The sequence below is a fragment of the Salmo salar genome, chromosome ssa15 (genome assembly GCF_905237065.1).
Source record: "Salmo salar chromosome ssa15, Ssal_v3.1, whole genome shotgun sequence".
NCBI lineage: Eukaryota > Metazoa > Chordata > Actinopteri > Salmoniformes > Salmonidae > Salmo > Salmo salar.
The window spans coordinates 98,186,732-98,198,772 of record NC_059456.1 but is presented as its reverse complement, the minus strand read 5'-3'; the positions used below and the strand labels follow the sequence as shown (position 1 = coordinate 98,198,772).

General features: G+C 41.4%; 1 protein-coding gene across 5 annotated transcripts in view; it reads left to right on the top strand.

The window, feature by feature from the left end:
• Positions 1 to 4,519: 4,519 nt before the first annotated feature.
• LOC106572752 (copine-9) overlaps positions 4,520 to 12,041 on the top strand; it is a 78,087-nt gene continuing 70,565 nt past the window's right edge. For all 5 annotated transcript variants that reach the window (XR_006759309.1, XR_006759310.1, XR_006759308.1 and 2 more), the window contains exons 1-2: positions 4,520 to 4,851; positions 7,220 to 7,260. Coding sequence is in view for 2 of the 5 variants with exons in the window: in XM_014147206.2 (XP_014002681.1) it covers positions 4,772 to 4,851; positions 7,220 to 7,260 (121 nt within the window). In the remaining 3 variants the exon portion in view is untranslated. The remainder of the gene's footprint in view (positions 4,852 to 7,219; positions 7,261 to 12,041) is intronic.

Below are 12,041 nucleotides of genomic sequence, written 5' to 3'. Positions count from 1 at the left end.
CAACAGAACCCAGTGCAGCCAATAGAACCTAGTGCAGCCAACAGAACCCAGTGCAGCCAATAGAACCTAGTACAGCCAACAGAACCCAGTGCAGCCAACAGAACCTAGTACAGCCAACAGAACCCAGTGCAGCCAACAGAACCCAGTGCAGCCAATAGAACCTAGTGCAGCCAACAGAACCCAGTGCAGCCAATAGAACCTAGTACAGCCAACAGAACCCAGTGCAGCCAACAGAACCCAGTGCAGCTAATAGAACCTAGTGCAGCCAACAGAACCCATTGCAGCCAATAGAGCCTAGTACAGCCAACAGAACCCAGTGCAGCCAATAGAACCTAGTACAGCCAACAGAACCCAGTGCAGCCAACAGAACCCAGTGCAACCAACAGAACCCAGTGCAGCCAATAGAACCTAGTGCAGCCAACAGAACCCAGTGCAGCCAATAGAACCTAGTGCAGCCAATATAACCCAGTGCAGCCAACAGAACCCAGTGAAGCCAACAGAACCCAGTGCAGCCAATAGAACCCAGTGCAGCCAATAGAACCTAGTGTAGCCAACAGAACCCAGTGCAGCCAATAGAACCCAGTGCAGCCAACAGAACCCAGTGCAGCCAACAGAACCCAGTGCAGCCAATAGAACTTTGCATTTGTACATTGCTTCATTAATTCTGATTCACAAGCTCCACTCTCTATCTCAGTCCTGCTCATTATACACTTCATGCCTGATTGCACCTTACCTTGTTGTGTGTGTGTGTGTGTGTGTGTGTGTGTGTGTGTGGGTGTGGGTGTGTGTGTACTTCAGTATCTACCCTGTGGAGATTGTAGTGGAGTGCCCTATTTTGAACATCCAAACTGGTCTAATCGGTACTAGACATTTAGCTGGATTGAAGCCCTAAAACATCTGTGGGTTGGTGTTTGGGAACAGATATATGATATAACGTGATGCATAGTGACTTTAACTGATGAGCGCTCCAGGCTATTCTCTGTGCTGACAACTGCCCATGTAGCCAGTATGATATCATTTGACTCCAGCAAGACTTCTGTTATGGATGCGGTTGCATTGCAAGAGTGCACAGGATGATGAGGACAATAAGGACCAGGGATAGTCTTTCTCCCTGCAGGGTTGATAGGGAATTAGGCCACTGTGGAACATTGTTTACCTCCTCTATCAGGGCTAAGAACTAGCTGGTGCACTGGCATCTCAAGGGTATAAGAACCCCACCAGCCCTTTGTTTGCAGGTGTACTGACAATAACTTTCAACGCCTGGGTTTTCTCTTCCCTTGCTAGCCCCTGGTCTGTGAGAGGAAAACTAAACAGGAATCCACCCGGAGGACAATGAAATGTCCCAGCAGACAGATGTAGCCAGTGAGGCCAAAGCAGAGTTGATCATTCTGTCACCCTGCAAGATATAGAGGCTCCCCAAAAAATACAAAAGTGGAAAATGGGCAAGTAACTATGTCCTCTCCCTCTTTTACTACCCTACCCTACTCTCTCTCGTTCTCTCTCTCCCTCAGTTAATTTTTTTGGCGTGAAGAATTTCAATTTTTGCATGATCAGCTGCCAAATTGAGTGTGCCTCCAGAAATATGCACACAGCCAGCAGGTATAAATAACATCTATCCGTCTTCATTTGTTCACGTCAGCGACCGGAGCAAAGATACCATCACATTCACTGTCAATTAGAGCTGAAGTGGACTAAGGATGAGGGAGTGTATTATTATTCTATTCAATACAACAATATGTCCTCTTGTTTGTGTATGTCATTAAATGGGTCCGGGTGGTCCGAGGTTTATCTTCAGTCTCCTATTTTCCTATTTTAGTAAGGTCTAATTGATTATGTCTGTCTGATTGCTTGTAGCAGTGAATCATCTCAACAACACTGCTCACTACATCTCTCTGTAATTGATTAAGTGAGAACTAAATTGTTTTCGTGTTCCTTGTTTAAACACTGCTACTTTCAAAATAAATAACTCATACAGGGAAACGCATCCTCTCTAATGATGGATGTGATTTGTTTTTCCCCCTCCTGCAGCCAGTGCTTCTGGAAACCTTTATTTTCATCCTCAAACCTTCCCTTTTATCTTTTTCTTTGAGGTGGCAGGTAGCCTAGTGTTTAGAGCGCTGGGCCAGTAACCAAAAGAGTTGCTGGATTGAATCCCCGAGCTGACACTGATAAAAAATCTGTCGTTCTGCCCCTGAACAAGGCAGTTAACCCACTGTTCTCCGGTAGGCAGTCATTGTAAATAAGAATTTGTTCTTAACTGACTTGCCTAGTTAAAAATATTATCCTGAGACTTACCATTTATTTTCATCCTCAAACCTTCCCTTTACCTTCATCCTCAAAACACATTTTAGCTGTGGCGGCAGGTTTCCTAGTGGTTAGAGCATTGGACTAATAACCAAAAGGTTGCAAGATCAAATCCCTGAGCTGACAAGGTAAAAATCTGTTGTTCTACCCCTGAACAAGGCAGTTAACCCACTGTTCCTAGGCTGTCATTGAAAATAATAATTTGTTCTTAACTAACTTGCCTAGTTACATAAAGGTAAAAAACACTTCCTTTTACTTTTATCTTCAAACCTTCCCTTTAACTTCATCCTCAAACCTTCCCTTTACCTTCATCCTCAGACTAACCCTTTATTTTCACCCTCAAATCTTCCCTTTACCTTCATCCTCAGACTAACCCTTTATTTTCACCCTCAAATCTTCCCTTTACCTTCATCCTCAGACTAACCCTTTATTTTCACCCTCAAATCTTCCCTTTACCTTCATCCTCAGACTAACCCTTTATTTTCACCCTCAAATCTTCCCTTTAACTTCACCCTCAAACCTTCCCGTTACCTTCATCCTCAAATCTTCCCTTTAACTTCATCCTCAAATCTTCCCTTTAACTCCATCCTCAAATGTTCCCTTTACCTTCATCCTCAAACCTTCCCTTTATCTTCATCCTCAAACCTTCCCTTTGGGTTCCCTTGGGGCAAATGATGTGGTAAGAACAGAACACACACAACTGGGCCTTCTCTCTGCCAGTCATCCTCTCTCAGTTCAAGCTCCATCCCCTCCCAGTGTCAGTTTACTTAGCATAATGCAACCCAAGTCAAGTAGGGTGGGTTTCCATTCTAACGTTTGTTGTCCCTGAGGCAATCTTACCCGATTATAAAAACAACCCACTGTCAAAAAAGTGGCTGGATTCAATTAAACCCGTCTTACTGAGACATGTTTATGTATTTGCTTATCAAGGATTTAGTGTGAGCAGAAAAAAGGCAAACATGATTATAGTAAATTCCACTGTGATCCATAACTCTAACTACCTCTGAGACTAGGTTGCCTTAGCCCAAGAATGCACTCTTAAGGAGTGTAGGCAAGCCTTCCGTTAATCCTCAAGGTCCAATGACTTTATATCCCACTGGGCACAGACGTCAATTCAACGTCTATTCCACGTTGGTTCAACTAAAATTTGTTGAAATGACGTGGAAACAACATTGATTGAACCAGTGTGTGCACAGCGGGATGTTATTTTCAGAAGTAGACTGGCTCTGGGAGTCAAAACAGCCAAATACTCCATCTAAACGTGAATCGATTCTCAATTGTGATATGGTTCTAGAAACATACTTTCATATCACATCAAAATCATTTCACAAATGCAAAATAAACATTTACTGTAGGCTGTTTTAACAGGTGTTTGGAGCATGCTAGATAGCTAATTAGCACAGGTAGTTGCCTCTGTCTTTCGTGTGTCTTCTGTCTGTCTTAGATAAACACGCACTGTAAGATGGAGATATGGCCGTGAGTGAACACTAACCCTAACCCTAACCCTAACCCTATACAAACAACTCACTGGGCACCGACATCTATTCAACGTCTATTTCACATTGGTTCAACCTAATTTCATTGAAATGATGTGGAAACAACATTGATTCAACCAGTGTGTGCCCAGTGGGAAAATGCACAGTCTGCATTACTGGGGCCACATTTACACAGGCAGCCCAATTCTGATTGTTTTTCTCTCACTAGTTGGTCTTTTGACAACCAGATCAGCTCTGTAAAGGATCTCATGTGAAAAGATCTGATGTGAATGGTCAAAAGACCAATTAGTGGGAAAAAGATCAGAACCGGGCTGCCTGTATAAACACAGACTAGGTGGCCTGTTTTGGTGGAGGGAAATTATAAATAATTCAAGCTACTAAATAATAAGTTCTCAGATGAACAAATGTGTTTCAGAATTAGACTTATTTTAGTTCTGTATCCAGGACATAAATAACCAACATTTGACTATGCCTTTGTTGCTTAATTATACAGGATACAATGACGACTGTCTGTTCGTATCAATCAATGCAATAATATAAAAATGTGTGAAACAATAAATATATCAAATAAACAAACGCATTCAAGGTTGAAATGTTATCAGCGAAAGAAACAAATAATACAATATTTGCCAAAGAAATACCTTCAGCAAAAGTGCATACCGTGATTCTAACACCACCTGTCGAAAGCACTGGAAGAATATAAATTGAAGGGAATCCATCGGTACCAAGAGGCACGCGCTTCAGTTCTCCTCTAAGCTACACGGTGGCATAAAGGGTACATTTATTTTCTCTCCAATGCAATGTATTTTAATCTACGACGCGCTTCTTTCCAAAACTCAATGAAGACAGATATGTCTCTACCGCTAACTTGTGGTCTGTTTTAAGTTTTTAATGGTAGATAATATTATTGAGATATTTCACCAGAATAGCTTGACACGTGCAAATTTAAAGAGATCAACTTCAGAGTCGCGATGATGGCATCAATCGGGGAGTTCGATCCGCTGAACAACATCGTTCCTGCTACTAAAATAGAAGTTACCGTGTCATGCAGGTAAGGTCATGAATGTATGATGAAATGTAAAATTACAGGAAGACGTCTTCTATAAAGTGAAAGGTCTTGTATTGAAATTATTTCACAACATGTAGATGAGATGTGTGCTAATATTTGATTATCATTATTTGATTGTCATTATTTAGAGCACATTTTCTGTGTTAACAAGTTACTTAAGTTTGCATACCAAGTTAGATATTTCTCTTAATTTAGTCAACATTCTAACATTTTTAGAATCTCAAGCATACAGTAGAAATATGATAAAACTATTGTTTCACCTCGTGCATACTTATTAACCTCTTTCCTGATACACCTTCGAAGGTGTGCCAAGATGTGACCGACTGTACATCAACCCTGTGTAGTCAACAGTGATAGAGGTGCCAGGCACCAAGACTGTAAAATGTTGTGGTGTGGCCGTTGATGAATCACCTCGAGCAGGTATAGCCTAAAACCATAACTACAGTAGAGCTTGGCTACTCTACATGTGTGGAGTGTATATACCCACATTTTGCACCTAATTGTCTTCATGAACATTTCTGCCATTATGTCCTTCTCTAAATACAGTACTTCAGTAATCTGCACGCGGCCCGCAATAGCACATTTGCCTGTTGTTGCCCCCTTGGCATCCTTTTCACAGTCAAATGTTTAATCACATCAGTTTGCAGTGTACATAAATGCCCTGGAACTGTATATAATCTGAAATTGGTGGGTTATTTAACATGGCAATCGATTTAGAAATAAATTCATACAATGGCAGGTCCAATATGATCTATACAGGACAGTACAGTATGTTATAGCTCAGGAAACAAATGGACTGTTTTTGGGAGACAAAATGTGAAAAATGTTCAGCTCTCTAGGTCTCAGCCATTCCAGTGTTTTCCACAGCAGTACGTGTTTGTTTTCGGGACATGTTATTTCCCGGAAAGGTCAGTGGCGAATCACACTGAGACAGAGAAATGTTGACGTTGTGTAACCTACAGTACTACTGTACAAAACCAACATAAAGGTTTCACAACGTTACTGACAAACTAACACGAGTTTACAAGGGGCCTCTAACACTTCAAGTAAGTCTATATTCTACATGAAAAAGAGATGTAGACTATTCACAGGTATCTATACTGTATTGTCCCTTCAGGCTGTTCAATGGTCCCTGAGGCCCCTGTCACAAACCTGTAGCAACTCATCCTACTGGCCAGGTTACATTCCTCATATCTGATACAGACAGAGAATGTCATACTGCGGTTGTATTTCAAGTCTCACATTTGTTGATCAAAATTGAGAATGTGGATCTGGGATTGTGGTGGCTGTCAGTTTCTCTGTTGGAGAGCGAATTAAGAACATTTCCTCATATGCTGTGCGATTATACACTATTGGCTGAGTGGTCTTTGTGTTGTCTGTCCTAAAGAAAATGGTCTCTGATGGTCAGAAATCCATGGTCACAACCCCAGCCACCGCTGGCACCAAACAATAATCCTCCCTGACCCTGAATAATGAATGGATCGGCTGCTGGTGCCTCCTAGGGGATTACTAAACCTTCATTTTGGATTTTTTCCATGCTTGGAAACAAGAGGATCGTTCTCTGTGAGACACATCTGCAACGTCTCCTCTTATCATATCTAATAGAACATTGCTAGGAGAATACACAATCAGGCACAGCATTGATTTAATTTGTCTGCCTCTCTACAACCCATTTCCTTTATGTGTTTTTTTGCACCTGGCAAACTGCCAACCAAAAAGGAAGACCTTTGGGAAAACATGCCAGCTGTGGGGCAAATGTACCTTAGCTCACTGGTCCAGAGCTCAACAGAGACCCAGTGTCTTTGCCATGTCTTTCATGGGGAATAGTTGTTTCCCCTTTGATATAATATGAACCATGAACCCAATGGCAGTCACTCAAATACTGACAATATAGAAATGGTCCCAGGAGACTGTCCTCATCGGCAGAGGAAAGAGTTGGTTACTGTGACTGATAATGTTACAAAACACCAAATGATGGAATTTCTCGTGGGAGAATGGTGTCGCATCCCTCCAATAGAGTTCCAGACACTTGGAGAATCTATGATGCCAAGGTGCATTGAAGCTGTTCTGTCAGATCGTGGTGGCCCAATGTCCTATTAAGACACTTTATGTTGGTTTTTCCATTATTTTGGCAGTTACCTGTATGTAATACATTTTGTTTTGATGAGAGAAAATAACAAGTGTTTAATGTCAAGGTCTTTTCCATGAGAAATGATGTACTAACAAGCGAACAAAGGCTTCATAGAAAAATGTTCAAGTGGGTGCTGCAGTGACATTGAATACATTTTATGAGAAAAAAAAGTCTGATTTTAAAATAGTTATTTCTTTCCCCTGTATGTTATTTCCATAGGGATCTTCTGCATGTGGACACATTCTCCAAGTCTGATCCTGGTATGTGTCCTTCTCCTTCTTCTTCATCTTTTTGAGTGAATGTTGATAAGAATGTGTGGAATTCCATGCATGCATATGTCCTATCTTTCCAGAATATACTCAAGTAAATTGATTGGTTTTGTTCAGAGTTCAGTCATTTATTTATTTTTAATTCAGGGACTGGATGTCATGAACATTCCATTAAGCACATTCTTTTATAAAGCCGTTTGTTTTATCCAGATACACAGAAATAGGGCATGTACAGTTACTGTGTAACCAACAGTTATGGATGAAGACTGTCATGAAAATAAAACTTCCATCATAACCATTTAAAAAAAACAGCTGATTGAAGACTGAGGAGCGGAGAACATTTGCGTCTTTTGCTATTCGAATGGTTACACACAAATTTGTCATTTCTGAGAAGGACAATTCTGAGATTTGAAATATGATGACATTGGAAAAATTACAGAGATTAGACGTCACAGGTTCATAGTCAGTTTTAACATCTGTTTTACTCTGCATTTACTCCTATCTGTTGGTCTTCAAAGTCAGATAGGTTACCTTATCTGTTCCCTACATCTCAGTTTTTCAGTAGTTTCTGCTTGACTCAAAGATTTGGTCTCAGAAACACAACCACAGTGGCAGTGTTATCTGTTTGACTGAAGAGTTTTTGATCTGATCAAGAGCCATGTATTTAGAGAGTTGGGACCATAGCGATCCTATTGAATTACAATTATTATGGTTAGGACATTGGTGTTTCTGCATTATGATGGATTTACATGACACCATTGGCGGTTCTAGACCATTTCAACTGGGGGGGCCAAGCTGGGGCCAGTTGTACTGTTAGAGGGGCCAGTTACATTAGACGTTATTGTTGTAATATCATTTTCTTCACTGCATTGCAGGCATTAGTTATGTAAAAAATATTTCATACTCCACATTTAGGGGGGCCACAAGGGGGTCCAAAATTGTTGTCACAGGGGCACTGGCCCCCCTCAGAACCGCTAGTGCATGACACTACAACATTCTATGGCAGCCATGTTAGCTCCGCTAACATTACATGAGGGATATTTAAACAATGCTATGTAACTAAATGTCTAAAATTAGAACAATATTAAAAATTCTACACGTTGGCCCAACTCTATAATTACATGGCTGTGATCTAGTTCATGTTTAGACATTTGTTTTTACTCCTGTTCATGGCCTCTCATTTCACTTTGTTTTGAGTGTCGGATTGCTCTTTGCGATGGGACTCGACTTATAATCTGTACAGGTCACTTTGGTACTCAGGAATGAAATAACCCTCTACTTGGCCTATATTTTGTTCCATTCTTCAAATGCTTGATACAATGCAGAAATGATTCCTGCTCTAGTGTTGCTTGGTGAACGCTACTATATGTTGGTCAACAGTCTGTCAGGTTGGGGTCAGAACAGGGTGACAGCTTTGAGCTGACAGGACAGGGCTCAGGGGACTGGATGTCCCCACAGCAATCCCACAGAAAGAGACACCATGGGGTTCTGATGAAGGTGCACATTAGCAACAGGAACAGCCCCGCCAAGGTACTCAGAGATTGGGGTATTTGATTATGAGTTTAGTGGTCCTTAATTGATTTAGGCCGCTGGTGCAGGTGCACTGCCTAATCTCCAACTAGCTGAGAATGTGAAATGTGATTTGGATGTTTTTCCTCTTCTAGTTTGTGCTATCAACTAACCAATCACATAGATTACACTTGCTTTGTGTTTGTGTGCATGTGTGTTTGTGTGCATGTTTTGTGTAAATAGAAGAATATGCTGTGAACTCATAGTAATAGATGGCTCAGACATAATAACTTTGTTCTTGTACCAATTCTTTGCCGGGGCTCTCTTTGCTATGAGAAGTTAAATCGAGTGTTGCCTGCGTGTGTCTCCATGATTGAATTACCTTGTGCTTTGTCTATGTACCTGTGCAATTACCCACGTGTGTGTGTGTGTGTGTGTGTGTGTGTGTGTGTGTGTGTGTGTGTGTGTGTGTGTGTGTGTGTGTGTGTGTGTGTGTGTGTGTGTGTGTGTGTGTGTGTGTGTGTGTGTGTGTGTGTGTGTGTGTGTGTGTGTGTGTTTTATGCTATTAAAATGTTATGTTCATTAGGGCTGCCCCCAATTATTCGACTGGTCGATTGTTTAGTCGATAGGCTGTTGATCGATCAAGTTTTCTTTTTGTCGAGCAGTAGCATATCTACCGTGCATTCGGAAAGTATTCAGACTTGACATTTTGTTACGTTGCAGCCTTATTCTAAAATCCTCATCAATCTACACACAATACCCCATAATGACAAAGCAAAACCAAGTTTTTGGAAATTTTTGCAAATGTATTAAAAATAAAAAAACATAAAGATCTTATTTACTTAAGTATTCAGACCCTTTGCTATGAGACTCGAAATTGAGCTCAGGTGCATCTTGTTTCCATTGATCATCCTTGAAATGTTTCTACAAGTTGATTTGAGTCACTTGTGGTAAATTCAATTGACTGGACATGATTTGGAAAGGCACACACCAGTCTATATAAGTCCCACAGTTGACAGTGCATGTCAGAGCAAAAGCCATGAGGTTGAAGGAATTGTCCGTAGAGCTCTGAGACAGGATTATGTTGAGGCACAGATCTGGGGAAGGGTACCTGACAGTTCTTAACTATGTTGACACCATTTACCAGAATGCAGCAGCCACTACTCTCTTGATGCCATCTACCATAGTTTTATTACAGGTGACGAATATTTGTATTTTATTTTTGTTGGTACTTTCTACCCCTTTTCTCCCCAATTTCATGATATCCAATTGGTAGTTACAGTCTTGTCCTAACGCTGCAACTCCCATACGGACTTAGGAGAGGCAGAGGTTGAGATCCATGCATCCTCTGAAACATGACCCTGCCAAGCCGTACTGCTTCTTGACACACTGCTCACTTAACCCGGAAGCCACCCACACCAATGTGTCGGAAGAAACACCGTATAATTGGCGACCGAAGTCAGCGTGCGCCCTGCCACCACAAGGAGTCGCTAGAGTGCGACAGTACAAGGACATCCCGGCCCTGCCAAACCCTGCCCTAACCCGGACGATGCTGGGCCAGTTGTGCGCCGCCTCATGGGTCTCCCGGTCGCGGCCAGCTGTGACACAGCCTGAGATCGAACCTGGGTCTGTAGTGTATCCTCTAGCATTGCTACGCAGTGCTTTAGACTGCTGGGCCACTCGGGAGGCCTGTGCAGATGTTTTTCATCGGCAGGGACTGGGAGACTAGTCAGGGTCGAGGGTAAGATGAATGGAGCAAAGTACAGAGATCCTTGATGAAAACCTGCTCCAGAGCGCCCAGGACCTCGGACTTGGGCGACGGTTCACCTTCCAACAGAACAACAACCTTAAGCACACAGCCATGACAACACAGGAGTGGCTTTGGGACAAATCTCTGAATGTCATTGATTGGCCCAGCCAAACCCCAGACTTGAACCCAATTGAACATCTACCTTATGAAAGCTGTGCAGCAATGCGCCCCATCCAACCTGACAGAGCTTGAGAGGATCTGCAGAGAAGAATGGGGGAAACTTCCCAAATACTAGTGTGCCAAGCTTGTAGCGTCATACCCAAGAAGAGTTGAGGTTGTAATCACATTTAAAAAATAATAATAATACATTTAATAAACTTGTTTTTGTTTTGTCATTAGGGGTAATGTGTGTAGATGAGGATTTAAAAAAAAAAATCAATTTTAGAATAACTTCTCTAGGGCCAGTGGGACGATTTCGTCCCACCTACGTAACAGCCAGTGAAATCCCGTGGCGCGTTATTCAAATACCTTAGAAATGCTATTACTTCAATTTCTCAAACATATGACTATTTTACACCATTTTAAAGACAAGACTCTCGTTAATCTAACCACACTGTCCGATTTCAAAAAGGCTTTACAACAAAAGCAAAACATTAGATTGTCAGCAGAGTACCCAGCCAGAAATAATCAGACACCCATTTTTCAAGCTAGCATATAATGTCACATAAACCCAAACCACAGCTAAATGCAGCACTAACCTTTGATGATCTTCATCAGATGACACACCTAGGACATTATGTTATACAATACATGCATGTTTTGTTCAATCAAGTTCATATTTATATCAAAAACCAGCTTTTTACATTAGCATGTGACGTTCAGAACTAGCATACCCCCCCGCAAACTTCCGGTGAATTTACTAAATTACTCACGATAAACGTTCACAAAAAACATAACAATTATTTTAAGAATTATAGATACAGAACTCCTCTATGCACTCGCTATGTCCAATTTTAAAATAGCTTTTCGGTGAAAGCACATTTTGCAATATTCTAAGTAGATAGCCCGGCATCACAGGGCTAGCTATTTAGACACCCACCAAGTTTAGCCCTCACCAAAGTCAGATTTACTATAAGAAAAATGTTATTACCTTTGCTGTTCTTCGTCAGAATGCACTCCCAGGACTTCTACTTCAATAACAAATGTTGGTTTGGTTCAAAATAATCCATAGTTATGTTCAAATATCCTCTGTTTTGTTCGTGCGTTCAAGACACTATCCGAAGTGTAAAGAAGGGTGACGCGCACGACACGTTTCGTGACAAAAAAAATCTAAATATTCCATTACCGTACTTCGAAACATGTCAACCGCTGTTTAAAATCAATTTTTATGCCATTTTTCTCATAAAAAAGCGATAATATTCCGACCGGGAAAGCGTGTTTACGTTCAAAGAGAGAGAAAATAAAACATGGGATCCCCTCGTGCACGAGCCTCAGTCTGATGGTCCTCTGATCG